This window comes from Anomaloglossus baeobatrachus, chromosome 2, assembly GCF_048569485.1.
Source record: "Anomaloglossus baeobatrachus isolate aAnoBae1 chromosome 2, aAnoBae1.hap1, whole genome shotgun sequence".
NCBI lineage: Eukaryota > Metazoa > Chordata > Amphibia > Anura > Aromobatidae > Anomaloglossus > Anomaloglossus baeobatrachus.
In genome coordinates this window covers 489,640,802-489,661,416 of record NC_134354.1, presented here as the reverse complement: position 1 = coordinate 489,661,416, position 20,615 = coordinate 489,640,802, and the positions used below count along the sequence as shown (strand labels likewise).

The 20,615-nt window shown below is 48.0% G+C and overlaps 1 protein-coding gene across 1 annotated transcript in view; it reads right to left on the bottom strand.

Moving 5' to 3' along the window:
* The window catches only part of NMS (neuromedin S), a 187,369-nt gene that overhangs the window by 54,786 nt on the left and 111,968 nt on the right, over positions 1-20,615 (bottom strand). The window contains exon 8 of the mRNA XM_075334263.1: positions 19,022-19,057. Coding sequence (XP_075190378.1) covers positions 19,022-19,057 — 36 coding nt within the window. The remainder of the gene's footprint in view (positions 1-19,021; positions 19,058-20,615) is intronic.

Below are 20,615 nucleotides of genomic sequence, written 5' to 3'. Positions count from 1 at the left end.
TGTTAAACTTGTGTTAATAGTTTCTCACAATAGCTGTTTTTGTAAGTCTAAAAACCAAAAGGTACCTTTATTGGAGAAACTACCTCTTGGAGGAGTCGACAAAGATGTTATGAATGTCTTTCAGCCCCAAAAGAAAACAGGGTTTGACAACACTTTTATTTTAGTATTGGTTTTTGGCACTCAGACTGTGTTTTAGTAAGAGCAGGACACTATGTAGGTTCTGTAAGATAGGAAGACGCCCCCACCAGGATGCTAGTTTGGTGCTATGAAGGTATTTTGCTTCAAGCAGAAGTAGTGCCACTGACACCAAGTATTAATAAAAATTTGGTAACACTGAGACTGTGTTTTAATAAGAGCAAGCCACTATCTAAGTTCTGTAAGATATGAAGCCCCCAAAATTATGTTAGTTTGTTGATAGGAAGGTACTGGCCTTAAGGCAGAAATAGTGCCACTGACACCAATTATTAATAAAAATTGGGTAACACTGAGACTGTGTGTTAGTGGCAGCAGGCCACTATCTAGGTTCTGTAAGATATGAAGCCCCCCAAAATTATGCTAGTTTGCTGATTGGAAGGTGTGAAGGCCTAGGCTATGAATCATTTGTCCAGTATGATATTATATTATAATTAGATTAATCTGTATTTTGAATGTTTTATGTATTGCTTTCTACATATATCTGACTGAAATGTTGCAAGGATTGTATATGTAAACAAACTATGCTTAGGGCTAAGTAATGAGTTTGTAGTCTCATAAATAAGTAAACTGACATTTAGAACAGGTTCTTGGAAAACCGGTTAGACTCATGATTAAGCAATATTCTTGAATAGGCTTTCGTCTGTTCCCAGACACACCTGAATGACTTAAAGGAATGATGTTTTACAGGACTATCCAAAAAGCTGTGTAAAATGTTATGCTTTGTGAATACACGGGCAGAAGACCTTCACTTCTCCCAAATAGAGACACGTTTCTCTGTGTGGTCATTTTCCTGATTCATATACATCTGCGCAGTTCTGATTTGAAATACAAATCCGTGACCCTGAGAGAGACCCTGAGGTCTCCCCCAACAAAGGTACTAGCCTTTAGGCAGAAGTAGTGCCACTGACACCGAGTATTAATTAAAATTTTGGAAGACTGACACTGTGTGTTAGGCCTCCGACACACATCCGTTAAAACCACGCACGTGTAATACGGGCCGTTTTTCAGGTCCGTGATCCATTTTTTTGTCTGTTTTTATGGTCCGTGTGGCCTTTGTATGACCGGCGTATGCTAGCCGTGTGTGCGTGTGTAATGCCCATGTGTGCATATGATTTGTAACTGACGTGTGAATGTTTTTTTCCATGTGAAATGTTCCGTGTTTAATGTAAAATGTCGTGTTTGATTACCCGTAGACAGCAGACAAAGTTGCGCGCTGAGAATGAACTCGGGTGAACTTCACCCGACTTCATTGTCATCCCGCGGCTCTGTCTGGGTGTCATGTCCTGATTAGCAGTCACCCATGAAGGAATAACCGGTGATCGTTAATCCCCTGAGTGACTGAAGTGAGCAGCGCGATTAGCGCTGCTGTCACTAAGGTTACCCGTGGCTAGCTGGAGTCCACCCCCCGTGACCGCAACTCACCTGTGACTTCATCGCTGTCACTCGGGCGATTTGCTGTCACAGGTGGAGGATCCAGCGGTAGCCACGAGTAACCTGAGTGACGTCATCGCTAATCACAATACTCACCTCAGTTGCTGCGTGGAGCTGTCAGGAGTGGCGGTGTTCTTCTGCCGCTCCTGTCACCTTCATGTAGCAGAGCTGGAAGCGACGCGGGACCTCCGTGGATTACGCCGGACATGGATGGGTATTTGGGGCATAATAAATTGGTGAAAGAGGGTTTTTTTTAGTGTTTATTATTTCAAATAAAGGATTTTTTGGATGTGTGTGTTTATTTACTGTAACTTACAGATTAATCATGGAAGTTATCTCAGGGAGAAGCCTGCCATGATTAATCTAGGACTTATTGGCAGCTATGGGCTGCCATTAACTCCTTATTACCCCGATTGCCAATGCACCAGGGCAATTCGGGAAAAGCCGGGTAGAGTCTCAGAACTGTCGCATCTAATGGACGCGGCATTTCTGGGCGGCTGCTGGCTGATATTGTTAGGTTGGGGGGGCTCCCCATAACGTGGAGCTCCCCATCCTGAGAATACCAGCCTTCAGCCGTGTGGCTTTACCCTGGCTGGTATCAAAATGGTCGGAACCGCACATCGTTTTTTTTTAATTATTTATTTATTTTTTTTACTTCACAGTATAGACCCGCCCACCGGCGGCTGTGATTGGTTGCAGTGAGACAGCTGTCACTCAGCGTGGGGGCGTGTCTCACTGCAACCAATCATAGGCGCCGGAGGGCGTGGAAAGCAGGGAATACTAGATTGATTAATGAGCGGCCGGCTTTTTCAAAAGAGAAAAAGCCGCCGGAGTTTAGTGAACAGCCGTGCAGTGCCGCACCGGTGATCGGGGATCGGTAAGTATGAGAGAGGGGGGAGACTGACCGACAGACAGAGAGAGGGACACACAAGACAGAGAGAGACCGACAGACAGAGAGAGACCGACTGACGGACTGAAGGAGAGTGACCGACATAGACAGAAAAAGAAAGAATGACCGACATCGCTACAAAAAAGCACAAAACGTACACGGAGCATACAAAGATGCATCCATGTCACGTACTTGTGCGCACCAAACCATTGACTTTCATGGTGTCCGTGTGTGCGTGTTCCGTGCAGGAAACAGACATGCTGCCGTGAAAAACGGAAACACATACGGATCACGGACAAGATGAAAAACGCAAGTTTGACCACAAACATAGATTAACAATGGTGCACGTTTGTCCGTGTCTCCGGTATATACGGAAACGGACAAAACACGCACGTTTTTAACGGATGTGTGTCGGAGGCCTTAGTTGCAGCAGGCCACTATCTAAGTTCTGTACGATATGTAGCCACCACCAGGATGCTATATATTATGGTATTTGGCTTCAGGCAGAACTACAGGCTGTGACAGCAATTTTATTTATTTATTTTTTTAAACTTACACTATTTTTTTTAGCAGTAGGTACTGTGGAGTTTATGTATGCTATGAAGCAAACACAAGGGCGCAACTGAGCTAGTATGAATTGAGATGGTGGCTGACAGGCACTACACTACACCTGAACCCGTTGTTTTGGCAATTTTGGGATCTTTTTTTGCAAGTTGTAATACCTATTCCTAGTATAACAGACACAAGGGATGTAGCAGTGCTGCGATTGTTGATTATTAGTACCAGATGTCAGGAGGACAGATTTAAATCTCTCCCTGCCTGTGAATAAGCTCTCCCCATATCACACACTGCAGTAACAGACCGTATGCACCACTAATAAGAGGATTATTTTTTTTTCGCCGGTTTAAAACAGGAACGGGTATCACCTAACTAAGCAATGCACTAACACTGTCCCTATACCTGGTTCTACGATTTAAATAGCTGGTAGCAGCTTGTGGACACTGTGTTCAGCCCTTACAAGGACTATTTTGGATTGTGCAGCAGGAACGCTATCTCATAGAACGCAGTGCACTGTCCCTATACCTGGTTCTATGATTTACATAGCTGCTAGCAGCTAGTGTACACCGTGGTCAGCCCTTACAAGGACTATTACTAGTTCGCTGTATAAAAGCTGTCCCGCACACAGTACAGTCTAGCTACACCGGCAGCTCAGGAATTAATGCGTGCACAAAATGGCGGCAGCCTTATATAGCCCCTATGACACTGTGCAGCCAAGCCAATCACAGTAACACCACAACAAAGATGGCTGCGGCGTTACTGTGAGGGCAAGCAACGTCAGATGTGTTCATTGGCTGGAAAAAGGCGCCAGGAAGTCCAGAAATGAAAATGAAAGTATTGGAGCGAATACCATATTAGCCGTCGGATACCAAATACCTCGAATACCCCATTATCCGCCAGATACCGAATAGTGGCGAATACATTCGCTCATCCCTAGTAACAATGTTTTGAACTTTTGACCTTCAGGCTCCTTATCTCCCCATCCCTTACAGCTTTGAGCACAAGACTACCTTCATTCTATAAGCAACCATCTTGATTATCTCGTACATAAATTTTACTTGCAATCATTAAGCATATGATTAGTTATGCAGATTCTTTTCATGTCTCTACATTGCTACTGTTTTGCATCTTAAAATCTAAATTTTGATTTTTATTATTTTATTAGTATTTTGTAAATCCAGTCTTGGCCTTCAACACTGCCTGAATCCTTATGGGCATTCTCTCGATCAGAATCAAGCATTTCTTGACTGAAATCTGATCTCAGCTCTCTTCTGGTTTCCTGATTCCCAATATTGGTGCATACTGGTCAACTCACTTGGGTATGTATACAGCTTTTTCTTCAACTCTACCCACAAGTGTTCAATTGGGTTGAGGTCTGGGGACTGTGGAGGCCAATACAGCTCTCCTACTTCATTGTCATTGAACCATTTCTTTGTAAATCTCGACGTATGCTTTAGGTTGTTGTCCAGCTGAAACACAATGTCATCGTTTTCATACCCACAGTATTTGAATATATGAAGTAACTCATCTTGTAGGATATTCACATATACCTCAGCATTGAGACCACCATTGCTCCTGGTCAAGTATCCAATGCCTTTGTGTTTGAAACAATCCAAATCATTAGGCTTCCTCCACTGAACTTGACTGTTCCTTCAATTTCTCTATTTCTTAGCCTATTTTTCCCTTGTTTCTTCGAGACATATTTGCACCTATCAGAGCCTAGTTCATTGACTTTCACTTCACTTTAAATCACCCGTTTCTAATCTTCTACTGTCCGCTTTTTGTACTTTTTTAAAAACTCGAGCCAATGCATCTTACGATGATATTAAAGTTGAGGCTTCCTCACCTTTTTTTTGTGCCACCATTTCAAATTTTTGTAACGTCTCGTACAGTGCTTGCATGGATGTCTGTGATTTCACTATTATGAAGCATTTGAGCCACTTCCACTATATAGCACGCCAAAACTGAAAGACCTTGTAATGAGCCGACTTTTTGACTCAAATATTTTGCCTGGACGTCCACCTCTTGGCTTTTGAATGGATGGCCGAACTTAATTTCTTATTCTTCCAACTGTCATAGTGTGACGTCCTGGACTAGCCAGGTAGTCACAGACATAACACACACACACAAACACCCTCCACTGAATATTAACATCAGTCAAACAAAACCCAGGTTGCCTCCCTCCAGGGTCTGATGTCCACACCAGGTGGGGCGGAGCCAGGTGGTTGGCCCCACCCACCGAGGAGTTCACAGGCCTGGAGGCGGGAAAAGCAGGGAGTTGAGCAGGCAGTTCAATTTTGGAGTTCAAGTGGAGTGGAGTTGAGAAGTGAAGGAGAGAGACTGCTAGTGTCTGGGTAGGGGCCCAGGCACTGTCAGCAAGGTCGGCAGATGGTGGTGGCCATCTGCAGGAGTTAGTGGACCTCTGCGGAACCGTAGGACCGGGGTCGGGCGGTGGCCCGCCGGTACCGAACCAGGGAGCGGAGTGAAGCTAAGCACAACAAGGCAGGGCCATCGGACCCCGACTAGGCTGGGAGCCGCCGACAACGGTCAAATCCGAGAGTGACCGGAACCCCAGGGGTTTCCTAACATCCAAGACCCGACAGAAGGCAACCGCCCACACCGTGAGGATAGACAGCCACCGCCATAGGCTAGAGCTCCAAGGGCCAGTGCCTGCGGGCAAAACGGGCTCCTTCGGTACATGTACACCGGGGAGCGGACTACCAGTGGGTAACCACAGGAGTCAGAACATTCTAACAAGGTGCAGGGAAAGACAGCCACCATCAACCTGTCCGTGGAGAGCAAAGACACTGCAGCCGGCTTCGAGACCCGTCCATCCAGCCGTTTGGTTTACCAGAGACTCTGTGAATTTGTGCCTGAGTGAGTACCACAGTGCCATCCGGCACCGCGCCGTGCTGCCCCTGCAACCCTGCACCCCGGCCGTCCAGCCTCCTCGTACCGCCACCGGGCCCCACGATCACCAACCCCTGCCCACGGAGGGGACAACATTCTAGCTGCTCCCTACCATCACTCCCGTGATCCCCGTCACCAGCAGCGGTGGTGCCCCATAATCACCACGACCCGTGGGTGGCGTCACGAACTCTCTCCCAAAGCAAACCACCCCCCTTTTCACTTGTGGGCGAGGAGTCCCCGGGTCCGGCCTACCGCTCGAGCCACCGAGCAGCAGCAACAGCCGCGGACCCAAGCGTAGCGAGCGCGGCCCCTCCGCCTGCGACAACTTGGCGTCACGAACAGGATAGAACCGGTCTACCTACCGGTAGAAGTGCGCCTTGCAGTCCCCGCTGGCGGCGTCTGCCCAAAAAATTTGAAGTTCCGCCATCTTTGGGAGCGAAGATTTCCCGCTCGAGCGTCTTCCCCGAGCAGGGAAGGCCCGAAAGTGAAACCCACCCCCAGCAGAAGGAAGTGCTGGAAAGAACCAAGGGGGGGACGGGAAAAAGTTGTCTGCGCCTGACGGAGCCATCGGAGGTGCGGCAGTCGCAGCCGCGGCGGCGCCCGACGACGGAAATGGGGCGGCCCTAGCTCAGGGTGCAGGAGCGGGGGAGGCCAGGGGTCCAGCGGTCGCCCAGGTAATGCCGTTCTCCCTGCCCTATGTGCCTGGTGCTACCTGGATAACGCAGTACGATGGGAAACCGCTTTTGAGACCCGCACGGAAGAGGAGTTGCGGATGCAGTTTTATCAGTGCCGACAGCGGCCTGCGGATAATATAAGAGACTATGCCTTGCGCCTGCAAACAGCCCTCCATACGTTCAAGCGGGTGGACACTATTAACGATGTGGACACTGGAAAGCAATAAGATGCTAGTAGAATAATTCCTGCAAGGGCTGGGGTCCACGGAAGACCGCAAGCAGCTACGACTGTGGGCCCTGGAACACCCCGATCTGGACTTTGCAGTATTGAAAGAGCGGGTCATCAAGGCCCTGCAAGCCCCAACACCCGACGCTTCTGAAGCGGCCCCATGGCAGGCCGAAACTGCTCCCATCTCGGTGGCACCTCCTCTCCCAGCTCTACCAGCCCCTGCAGCGCCTGTTGGGATGATGGAGGAACTGGCTGCCCAGGTCCGCCGCATGGATGGAGACCTCGCCAAGATCCTCGCAGCACTCCAGCCTCCAACGAGAGTCAAGCCACCAGGGAAGATCCAGCTCGCCTACAGCCCGGAGGACGTCCCCTGGATGCAGCGGAGAAGGACCAACGATTCGCTGTATGGGCCTCCTATTTGTTACAGGTGCAACAAGCCTGGCCACTACTCTAGGCGATGCCCGTTAAACGAGCAATCCCTGGGGCCAAGGGCCAATCCTCAGAAGTAGACACCACTGGCCCCCCTGACTGGTGAGACCGGTACGTTGGAGCTTGCCCCATCATCCCTCTGGCAGTGGACGGCATCCCGCTCATGGCCCTATTGGACACAGGATCACAGGTAACCACTATGCCGTATACATTGTACCTGCATTATTGGGGTACTGGTGAACTTGCTCCCCCTGATGATAGCCTGACCCTTGTCGCGGCCAATGGACTCCCTCTGACCCAGGTGGGATACAAACAAGTGGCCCTGACCGTGGGACGTGTGGAGCTAAAGCACCAGGGGATGATTGTGGTGATGAATGAACCCAGTTACCATAACCCAAAAGTAATTCTAGGGACTAATGTGATGGAGCATTGTATGAGTGAGGTGCTGAGTTTGTTGCAGCAGTTGTCCGCCACTGCAGGAGGAGGCCGACAGAGGGCAGTGCAACGTGAGATCCGGGCCCTCCTATATCGGCAACAAGTGAATTCGACGGGTGGAGAGATTGGTGGAGTAAGGGTGATGGATGTGGCCCTCTTGGTGGTGCCACCAAGAAGCGAGATGATGATTTGGTGCAGGGCAGCAGTAGGTCCACAGGGGCGCGACTACCCGGCGATGGAGGAGCCCACGCCTTCTGAGCACTGGCCCACGGTGATGGCGGCCAGAGGGGTGGTTGACGTCAAAAAAGGGAGAGTGCCTGTGAGAGTACTGAATTGGGGGGAGGAAGAAGTTAGGCTTCCCCGTTATGCTACCCTTGCCAAGCTGCTTACCCTAGACCCTCACACCATTCATGAAGCCGCCCCTTCTGCCTCTACACCTCCTGCCAGTAACCACATACCCCCTGAACAGTTAGAGGAGTGGTGCCAGGAGCTGCATGTAGGCACTGAAGCTACACCCACGCATCACAAAGAGGGGGTATACAGGGTAGTACAGGAGTATGAACAGGTTTTCAGCAAACACCCATTAGATTTCGGGAGGATTAAAGGGGTTCAACACCATATCCCTACAGGCATACATCCACCTATCAAAGAAAAGTATAGGCCTATCCCGCCAGCACACTATCAATGCGCCAAGGACATGGTGAGGAACATGAAGGAGGCAGGGGTCATTCGCGATAGTTGTAATCCTTGGGCAGCTCCCCTGGTACTGGTGAAGAAGAAGGATGGCACCATGAGAATGTGTGTGGATTACCGGAAGATCAACCAGATAACGCATAAAGATGCCTATCCTCTCCCCCGTATCGAAGAGTCGCTAGCTGCTCTGAAGACTACTAGCTTCTTCTCTACCCTTGACCTTACCAGTGGATACTGGCAGGTGGCGGTCATACCGGAGGACCGCGAGAAGACTGCATTTGCCACTCCCATGGGTCTCTGCGAGTTCAACAGCATGCCGTTTGAGCTGTGCAATGCCCCTGGAACCTTCCAATGGCTCATGGAATGCTGCCTGGGACATCTCAATTTCGAAACTGTCTTGCTGTATCTGGATGATGTGATCGTATACTCCCAGACGTACGAGGCCCACCTGGAGCACCTGGCTGAAGTGTTCGCGTCCCTTGCCAAGTATGGGATGAAGCTAAAGCCCTCCAAGTGCCACCTACTGAAGCCTAGGGTACAGTACCTCGGACACGTGGTGAGCGCAGAAGGTGTCGCCCCAGATCCTGAGAAGATCAGGCTATCTGGGACTAGCCGCGACCGACCACAGTGAGAGAGGTGAGGCAGTTCCTGTGCCTGGTGGGCTATTATCGCCGCTTTATCAAGGAGTACACGAAGAAGGCTGCACCTATTCAAGGCCTCCTCGTGGGACAGACCAGGGGTGGCAGAGCCCCTGGACCCTTGTTGTTGTGGGAAGAGAAGCATGAGGAGTCCTTCCACCAACCGAAGTCGGCCTTGAGCGGGGAAGAGATTCTAGCGTACCCTGACTACGGTCTTCCATTCGTCCTCTACACCGACGCCAGCAATGTGGGCCTAGGGGCAGTCTTGTCCCAGGTCCAGGAGGGGAAGGAGAAAGTGATCGCCTACGCCAGCAGGAAACTCAGGCCCACGGAAAGAAACCCTGAAAATTACAGCTCCTTCAAGCTCGAGTTCTTGGCCCTGGTATGGGCAATCACCGAAAGGTTTAAGCATTACCTTGCCGCGGCAAAATTCACTGTCTACACGGATAATAATCCGTTGACCCACCTGGATACAGCCAAGTTGGGCGCTCTAGAACAAAGGTGGGTGGCTCGGCTGTCTAACTACAACTTCACTATCAAATACAGAGCCGCCCGCAAGAACACCAACGCGGACGCGCTGTTCCAAATGCCACACCTACTTGATGGAGGAGCGGAAGATGATGACCTTGAAGAAATCGAGTTACCAGCGTTTCACCGGCCACTTCCTGAAAAGCTGTGTGTCAGTCAACAACAGGTGAACCTGGACCCGTTACCCAGTCAGGGATGGCAAGAAGCTCAAGATCAGGCGCCTGCTGTTCAGCTGGTCAAAACCATGATTGAACGGGGTTCCTCCATAATGGACCCCGCTGCTCTCCCAGAGGTCCAGCGGTTATGGAAGGAAAGGGCCCGGCTGTGCCTACATCAAGGGAAGCTGTTTCGGGAACTGATTAACCCAAAGACTCATGAGAAGGTTCGCCAGCTGGTGGTTCCTCAGGCTAACGTGCCCAAAGTTCTACAAGCTTACCATGACGGTGCCGGGCACTTTGGTTGGAAGAAGCTAGAGATGCTGTTGAGAGAACGGTTCTATTGGAGTGGGATGCGGGAGTCTGTAGAGGCCTGGTGCCGAGAGTGTGGTCACTGTACACTGAGAAGAAGGGACGAAGCCAGCAAGAAGGCCCCACTACGACCAATCATTGCCCATCAACCGCTAGAGTTGGTCGCTCTGGACCACGTCAAGCTCACACCTAGCAGAAGTGGGTACACCTATGCCTTGACCATTGTGGACCACTACTCAAGATTCATGGTGGTTGTTCCAGTCAAAGATCTGACTGGCCATACTGCAGCTAGGGCATTCCAGGCCTACTTTTGTCGACCGCACGGATACCCAGAAAGGGTGCTTACAGACCAGGGTTCGGCCTTCGAAGCAGAGGTGTTTCAAGAGTTCTGCCAATTATACGGTTGTAAGAAGATCAGGACCACGCCGTACCATGCCCAGACTAATGGGATGTGTGAGAAGATGAACCACCTGGTTCTGGATCTCCTCAAGATACTACCGTTAGAAGAGCGGAACCTGTGGCCGGAGAAGCTGCCTGACCTGGTAGACATGTACAATAACATCCCCTGTGGTTCTACCAAATGCACATCGGCGTATCTGATGGGAGCCCGACCTGGAAATGGACTTGGAAGTTCCAGAGGCCATCCCTTCGACTGCCGACTGGGATACCCGGCGGCAAACACAGTACCGACGGGTCCAGGAATATGTGGAGAAGAATCTGCGTCAGAGCCGAGAAAAACAAGAACAGTGCTTCAACAGGCGGGCTCCAGCTGTTCCCTTTGAGCCCGGGGATGTAGTGCTGAAACGGAAGAGAAAAACCCATAAGCTTGATGACTAGTGGGAGAAAACCCCGTACGTCATACAGCCCACCGAATGGGAGAACAAGAAGACTTATCTGATTAGTCGCGACCAGGGAAAGACCTCGGCTACAGTTTCCAGGGACCACCTGAAGAGGTGCCCACATCCCTTGAGATTGGCAAATGAAAATCCGGTTCCCACGCCGAGCGGGGAAAGGAGGAAAGAGGTGATCCACACAGTGATGAGCGATTTTCCAGCAGACTGGCCTATGCAGAACGGTGCGGTGATTATTCCGGTGATAATGTTCCCACAACCCGTGGAAGAAATAGAGACGGAAACGCCCGCCAGTGAGCCACTCGAACTAGCGCCCAGGGATGCACCTATACCCCCTCCCCTTGGGTCTCCACCTGCCATATCTGACAGACGGGAGGAGGAACTGGTTGTCTCCTCTGTCCCATTGCCCTCCACTGACAACATTGGGCCCAGAAAGTCCACACGCCCCAACCTAGGTAAGCCCCCGCTTAGGTACAGGGAAACTGCCATCTAGGGGTGCCACATGGTGATTGTGTAAATATTGAATGAATGAATATTAATCATCTGAGTTTGTAACCTGATTTTCAGCAAGTTGATTTTACCGCCCGTTGCAAACAAGTTGTCCCCGTAGGGACTCTATGTGTTCCCACTAGCCATTTCAGAGACAAGGCCGAGAACTTGCAGGCCAACCACGAACTTGTGGTCTTGTAAATAATTTGCTGGACTGTGTTCCGTTGCCGCCTCCGGAGAGGCAGATTGGAGGAAGGACCCGCAGCAGAGTAGGCTGGGGTTCGGTCACCACCAGGACTGGTGACCATCCTCCGGGGGTCAGGGGTCCCCCTGGACGTGGGGCCCCCTGAATTGACAGCCGGGTGCGAGACACCGTACCCGTTCTCGCTTGGGTGACCTGGAACCGAGTTCCTGCTTCCGGACTGGGGAAAAGGGGTGCTGCCCATTTCTTAGGGGCACCATCAAGGTTTAGGTTGCTTGGGTGGGGAAGCGGAGGAACATGAACCCGTCCGTTATTATTAAAAGTGTTTTTACTAATGTTTGCAATGTTTAAGTGACATGCCTCCCGTAAGGGATTTGAAAATGCATACTGTTCTTTGTTATTTATCTTTTTCAGAAAAATAAAACCGGTGATGGACGGGCAGCCCGCGGACGGTCTGCATTTCACCAAGGGGGAATGTGATGCCCTGGACTAGCCAGGTAGTCACAGACATAACACACACACACACCCTCCCCTGGATAGTAACATCAGTCAAACAAAACCCTTGTTGCCTCCCTCAAGGGTCTGATGTCCACACCAGGTGGAGCGGAACCAGGCGGTTGACCCCACCCACCGAGGAGTTCACAGGCCTGGAGGCGGGAAAAGCAGGGAGTTGAGTAGGCAGTTCAGTTTTGGAGTTCAAGTGGAGTGGAGTTGAGAAGTGAAGGAGAGAGACTGCTAGTGTCTGGGTAGGGGCCCAGGCACTGTCAGCAAGGTCGGCAGACGGTGGTGGCCATCTGCAGGAGTTAGTGGACCTCTGCGGAACCGTAGGACCAGTGTCGGGCGTTGGCCCGCCAGTACCGAACCAGGGAGCGGAGTGAAGCTAAGCACAACAAGGCAGGGCCATCGGACCCCGACTAGGCTGGGAGCCGCCGACAATGGTCAAATCCGAGAGTGACCGGAACCCCAGGGGTTTCCTAGGATCCAAGACCTGACAGAAGGCAACCGCCCACACCATGCTCCCTACCATCGCTCCCAGGATCCCCGTCACCAGCAGCGGTGGTTCCCCATAATCACCACGACCCGTGGGTGGCGTCACGAACTATCTCCCAAAACAAGTGGGCGAGGAGCGCTGCTCGAGTCCCCGGGTCCGGCCCACTACTCGAGCCACCGAGCAGCAGCAGCCGCGGACCCAAGCGTAGCGAGCGCGGCCCCTCCGCCTGCGACAATAGCATCATAGCATATAGTTCAACACTTGAATTAGAGATTCACAAAGGTAGTGTAGAGGCTCTGTTATTTTATGCTTATGGGTTGAGGACCATGGAGAGCCTGGATATCTTCACTCAAGAGAAAAAATACTGCTAAGGGACCTTTTGACCCGAATATATCTCAGATAAGTGATTGTTTCTTTGGTTCCCTCTACTATTTAATGATATAATCCTAGAAGTTCTACCCGACAAGAAGGGAGATCAGGGATATCACCGGAGGGAAAGTCGCCGAGGAATGGGGGCACCTTTTTACCTTTAGGGTGTGTGTGACGCAAGTCATAACTCCATTGGCAGGCAGAGGAAAGAAAGATTGAGGGTCATCTAGGCTTTATCCCTTTAGCAATGTTGTTCATTTAACATGTTGAGTAACTAACAGTTTTTGTTCCCTTGATAGGAACTATTGTGGCGGTCCCATGGTCCTGGGATTTTTTTGTGTGTGTTATTTTTCACAGGTGGAATGTTTAGTATTTTAATAAATTTAAATAAAAGTGTTTTTATGTATTCTAATTGAGGTAGCTTTTGAGGTTACATCATAGCATATACCCTATATAGGTTAAAGTGAGGGATAGAAGTGAGAAAACTAGTGGAAAGATGGAGAGGATGAGGGGGGAAGAAACCTCCTCATCCTCTCCATCTTTCCACTAGTTTTCTCACTTCTATCCCTCACTTTAACCTACCTGCACTCCTAGGGCTACATACAATACATACAATACAATACAATACAATATAGGGCTACTCCCCTATACATATGGACACATTTATAGACATACAGTTAGGTCCAGAAATATTTGGACAGTGACACAATTTTCGCGAGTTGGGCTCTGCATGCCACCACATTGGATTTGAAATGAAACCTCTACAACAGAATTCAAGTGCAGATTGTAACGTTTAATTTGAAGGTTAGAACAAAAATATCTGATAGATATTGTAGGAATTGCACACATTTCTTTACAAACACTCCACATTTTAGGAGGTCAAAAGTAATTGGACAAATAAACCAAACCCAAAGAAACACTTTTTATTTTCAATATTTTGTTGCGAATCCTTTGGAGGCAATCACTGCCTTAAGTCTGGAACCCATGGACATCACCAAACGCTGGGTTTCCTCCTTCTTAATGCTTTGCCAGGCCTTTACAGCCGCAGCCTTCAGGTCTTGCTTGTTTGTGGGTCTTTCCGTCTTAAGTCTGGATTTGAGCAAGTGAAATGCATGCTCAATTGGGTTAAGATCTGGTGATTGACTTGGCCATTGCAGAATGTTCCACTTTTTTGCAATCATGAACTCCTGGGTAGCTTTGGCTGTATGCTTGGGGTCATTGTCCATCTGTACTATGAAGCGCCGTCCGATCAACTTTGCGGCATTTGGCTGAATCTGGGCTGAAAGTATATCCCGGTACACTTCAGAATTCATCCGGCTACTCTTGTCTGCTGTTATGTTATCAGTAAACACAAGTGACCCAGTGCCATTGAAAGCCATGCATGCCCATGCCATCACGTTGCCTCCACCATGTTTTACAGACTATGTGGTGTGCCTTGGATCATGTGCCGTTCCCTTTCTTCTCCAAACTTTTTTCTTCCCATCATTCTGGTACAGGTTGATCTTTGTCTCATCTGTCCATAGAATACTTTTCCAGAACTGAGCTGGCTTCATGAGGTGTTTTTCAGCAAATTTAACTCTGGCCTGTCTATTTTTGGAATTGATGAATGGTTTGCATCTAGATGTGAACCCTTTGTATTTACTTTAATGGAGTCTTCTCTTTACTGTTGACTTAGAGACAGATACACCTACTTCACTGAGAGTGTTCTGGACTTCAGTTGATGTTGTGAATGGGTTCTTCTTCACCAAAGAAAGTATGCGGCGATCATCCACCACTGTTGTCATCCGTGGACGCCCAGGCCTTTTTGAGTTCCCAAGCTCACCAGTCAATTCCTTTTTTCTCAGAATGTACCCGACTGTTGATTTTGCTACTCCAAGCATGTTTGCTATCTCTCTGATGGATTTTTTCTTTTTTTTTCAGCCTCAGGATGTTCTGCTTCACCTCAATTGAGAGTTCCTTAGACCGCATGTTGTCTGGTCACAGCAACAGCTTCCAAATGCAAAACCACACACCTGTAATCAACCCCAGACCTTTTAAATACTTCATTGATTACAGGTTAACGAGGGAGACGCCTTCAGAGTTAATTGCAGCCCTTAGAGTCCCTTGTCCAATTACTTTTGGTCCCTTGAAAAAGAGGAGGCTATGCATTACAGAGCTATGATTCCTAAACCCTTTCTCCGATTTGGATGTGAAAACTCTCATATTGCAGCTGGGAGTGTGCACTTTCAGCCCATATTATATATATAATTGTATATCTGAACATGTTTTTGTAAACAGCTAAAATAACAAAACTTGTGTCACTGTCAAAATATTTCTGGACCTAACTGTATATATCCCCTTGACTATACATTGCTGACAGCCTTTCACACAAACCATTTAGATCATACCCCTAGTCGTCTATACCCTATCGTACCCTAATAATCTCTGTATCCTTTTTAAACCACTATTGCACCCTCCTTTCTACCATACTCTCCTCTACTGATGTTCGCATCTATCCCCTATCAGATGCTTTTCCTATTTCCTTTTCCTTTTACAGCAGCTAACCCCCTCCCTTTTTTCTACTAACATTACCTTCCTCCTGTTTCCTTCCCTCCCCAACTTGCTCCACCCATCCATGGTCTCCCTTATTACCTTAGTAGGTCCTTTCATCAATTATGTACATTCTGTATGTATGTATTTTTTTTTTTTTAATTGTCTATGTATCCCACATGTATTGTTACACAATGATGCACTTTTTTGTAGTATTATATAAATATTGTATACAGTATATCGCATATATTGTATACTTTCTAAATGTTATTCCTTGTATGTGACAGATATCCTTGACAAGGACCTTGAACAGGTCGAAACGTCGTATCGTTTTCTGTTCCCTTGGTGCCAACTCGGAAGAAAATGTCACTTTTTGCAGCAATACTGAACTAATTTTGTCTAATTTTCTGCTGAGGTTCTACTTTCTGCATTAGAGGACTTCATCCTTTCCTCACACATAAATACTTTTATTAAATTATATGCAGGGTTGGAGCTTTGCCCTCTTTATGTTGTGGATGGTTAGATATGGAGGAGCCTGAAAGTCAAACGGTTCCAAACCCTTTTTCTGGCCACTATATATATATATATATATATATATATATATATATATATAGTGCTCAGCATAATGACTATGCCTCTTTTAGAAAGGTAAGATTATAATATCTCAATGAACACTAGAACTTTCAAAATTTTGACAACACGGAGTTTCACAAAACATATTTTTCACTCTTTAACTCATAACATCAAAGTAAGGTTAATAATGTAACTTTAATTAGATAATGTCTAGTTTTACTCAAGTTAGTTGATGCAAACATTAATAACCTTCACATCACAACTGCTACATCATCTATTGCAACATCTATATTTTTCCATTCTTCGAGAAAAACCTGTGAGGCTCAACAAGTCTATCAAAAATATTCCATAGGTGTTCCATTGGGGTTAGATCAGGAGACGTACTTGGCCACTCAATCACTTTCACCCTGTTCTTCAAAAATACAATAGATGTATGTTGGCAGCACAGCGGGAGCCAAGTGTCATTCGAGTATCTGTGCTACTGAGGTCCGATAGACCATAACTGCGGGGGGCGGGCCGGCTCTGAGAAGGGGCGGGCCAGTGCTGAGGAGGGGAGGGAGGGATTTATCTCTATATCTCCTCTGTTGCTGGCTATTGCCATTCTCCCTCTGCACTCACATTACACCGATGTACTGCGAGTGCAGTGCGATTTTTCTCTCGCCCCATAGACTTGAATGGGTGCAAGAGAAACAAGGATCGCATTGCACCCGCAGCATGCTGTGACTGTTTTCTCGGTCCGATTAGGGCTGAGAAAATAATCGCTCATGAGTGCTGGCACATAGGTTAATATTGCTCCGAGTGGAATGCAATGTTTTATCACATTCCACTCACTCTGATTTTCATGCCATGTGGCTTAGGCCTTAGAGATGAAGTAGAACAAGGAACAGAGAGAAAGTGCGGTGTGGTGTGTGAAGAAACAGGCTAAAGAATTGGGCAGGAGGAAGATAGAAGCAGTGACCTATATCAGGTTGTACAGAGCGGTTTCCGGGAAATATATCAGCAGCGCCTCCAGGGTCAGCAGGCAGACTGAAGTAGTGCGGTAGAAGATCAGTGCCTCATTCCATTACTGCCAGTTCTGGGGTCATTGGATGTCCAACTCAGGGTGGCCTATCCTTAGGGGAGAAGGTACTTGCCTAGGGACTCGGAGTGGAAGATCTGTATACTCTCAAGAGCCGGTGGGACTCTGTACATAGCCGGTATGGGAGAGCCGTGTTACACTGTGTTACAAAGCCTGTAATGATCGTGTGCCTCTCCATAGGAGAAGTTTGGAGTAAAGTTAAAATATTATTCAGCAACTATGAGTGTGTCTATGATTCTTCAGGACCAAGACCGGCAGCCTGTGACATGAACCCGCAGCCCTCAGGTAACCACACCACACTGGCTCCACCACACACCACAACACCTGTTCATGTAGTCGCCAGGCAGGTGCACGACTACAACCCCAGGCCTCGGCCATTGCCCGTCCCAACTCTACATTAGTGTACAACCCCGTGATCGGCTGCAGCCGAGCCGTTCGGATCCGGGCTCGCTAGTCGGTGGCTCGAGCGTCTCCAGACCCGGAGGCCCCTGTGGTCACTTCGATCTGAAAGGGGGGCTGGTGGTTTAGGGGACGTAGGTGTACGGCCGGAGCCGTGGTTAAGTTCGTGACACCACCCATGGGATGTAGTGAAGGTGGACACCACCGCTGTGGCTTACGGGGCACCTGGGGGAGATTTTGCGCAGCAAGTTGTTAACCCCTCCGTGGGTAGGGATGGTGGCCCTGGGACCCGTTGTGGGGTGTTTGGCGGTGCAGGAAGATGGGCGGCCGGAGGGCACTGGTGTACTCATGATTAGAAACACACACAAGTCTCTGGTAAACCAAGGTGATGGTAGTTGGTGCCCGCAGCCGGCTGCAGTCTGGTCCTCCACCCGATTTGTGGTCTCTGCCTTTCTCCTGCACCTGTTTGTGATGATGGACTACCTGAACTTGCAATACAGGAGTCCGCTCCCCGGCTTGTAGATGTCGGAAGAGCCCTTTGCCCGCAGACGCTAGCCCGTGGGATCTCTCTGCCATGGCGGTGGTCTTCTATCCCCCTCGTTGGGCTGTTGTCTTCAGTCGGGACTTTGGGTGGGAAAGGACCTATAGTCCTGACCGCAATCAGTTAATTAGTTAGCCCCCAGTAGCTTCTGGACCTAGCTTCAGGGTCTGAGTACCCCCCTTTGTGCTCCGGTTTCCAGTCGGTTCCCAGGGGTTGGTACCGGCGGGCCAGTACCCTGTCCCGGTCCACCTCGGTTCCACCGAGCTGTCTTCCCGGCTCCTGCAGGCAGAGACCTCCGTATGCCTCCTAGCCAAAGGTGCCCGGACACCAACCCTGGCATCTGTCAGTCTGCTACAGGCCTGTCACACAGGCCTGACCTCCTCCACTCAACTCTCAAACTGATCTCTCCAGACTAAACTGAACTGTTTTTCCTGCCTCAGGCTCTCTGAACTCCTCGGTGGGCGTGGCCAACCACCTGGCTCCGCCCCCTGGTGTGTCCATCAAGCACTGAGAGAGGTGACTAGGGTTTTAGTGGTTTGGCTGCTGACACCTTGTTAGGGGACTGGTGTTGTGCGGGGCTCTATCTGTGACTAGCTGGCTGGTCCAGGGCGTCACATTAGCACACCCACGGGGGCATACTAACATGCTATTCAATGCAGCGTCACGAGCGGTCCCGCGCGTACCTGTGTGTGCTGTGATTGCGCTTCTGAATGCTTGGCACTTCCTATATCACAATCCAATTAATTTCCAGTGTCCTCAGCTTTAAGAATGCCATCACTAATAACCTAACTAATCAAACTTTTCTCAGCTCTCCATTTCTACAGCGTTGCATAAATAGTCGCATCTAATATAAAGATGGCTGGATCATAAAGCATAATCACTTGGTGTTGTCAATATGTAAGTTTTAGCAAAAAAAGATTTACCTTTTTTGTAAATTCTTCTGTGGTTATATGGGATTCCTGGAGAAGTAACCATAGATGGTGTTAGTTGCTCCTTGCAGAGCTTGTTATCTGCTGACTTGGAAAAGGGTATGGAAATCAGCTTTCCATCACAAAAAAGAAAGCTTGCTTTCTAGAGTCACCTACTGAAGGTAGCAACACTAGAAGTCACTAATTTATTATATTTGAAACTTTACAGAGCTTTTTTTACTCCTTCGAGGCCGGTTTATATTTTTCATTTTTCCGGTTTCATTATTTCCTCCCCTTCATCCAGGAACGACACTTTTTTTTCCCTCCATTAATAAATCAGCGCTTCTTTTTTGTGGGATGATTTATTGTGTTCAATGTCACCAGACATTTCACCATAAGTCTGCCATGGTAGCAAACTTTCATAGTCTTTTTAGATTTTAATGGAGAAACAAATACATGGAGAAACAAATACAAATTTTTTTTTTTAAAGCGCTGTATTAGGGCTTATTTTCACGTGCCAAACTGACATATTTTTTTTATATATCATTTTGGGTTACATAGTGATTGTTTTTTATTGTTCTTTTGGGGGGAAATTTGGTGACTGAAATACTGCAAATTTTGACTTATGATTTTTTTTTCACCATTCCATGTACAGCGAGTGGAAAAAAGTATTCAACATATCACCAATATTCAAAGTAAATATATTTCTAAAGGTGCTATTTACATGAAATTCTCACCACATGTTGGTAACACAATCCATCCAATCCACACAAGCAAAGGAATCAAACCATAGATGTCCTTAAATTAAGTTATGCGTAATAATGAGAAATGACACAGGGAAAAAGTATTGAACATATGCAGAAAGAGAGGTTCAAAAAGCATTGGAAAGTCATGACACAAGATGAAATCTATCAGTATTTAGATAATAATCCTGTCACTTATTGAAAAATAATATCAGCTGGTTTAGCTGATTGTCTATAAAAAGGTGTTTCATTACCAGAGGTCACAAGAAACATCCCATGATGGGTAAAAACAATAAGCTTTCTCAAGACCATGGAACCTTAACATAGAGAATTTCAAAATGAATGAAGGTTCCAGAGAGCACAGTTAGGACCACAAGAACATCAGTTCACCATAAAGCAGCCACAACCAGGTGCTCCTCGCAAGATTTCAGACAAAAGAGTGAAAAGAACTATCAGAAGAGATTTCCAAGAGCTAAAGACCATCTGTTAAGAGTTAAATAAAGACCTGGAATCAGTAGGTACAAATGTTTCAAAGAAAACAAGTAATGCACTCAACTTCCATGGTCTGTATGTACGCTCAACATGCAATACTCCATTGCTAAACAAAAAGCATGCATAAGAGCGATTAAAGTTTGCTCAACAACATTTAGACAAGCATGTGAAATACTGTGAGAATATAGTTGGATCAGATGAGATCCAAATTTAACTCTTTGGATGCCATAATACACAACATGTTTGGAGTCACTTAACACCATACCAACCATAAAGTGTGGAGGTGGAAACATCATGGTGTGGGTCTGTTTTTCCACATACAGCACTGGCAGACTTCATATATTTGAAGTAAGGATACATGGACATTGGACATT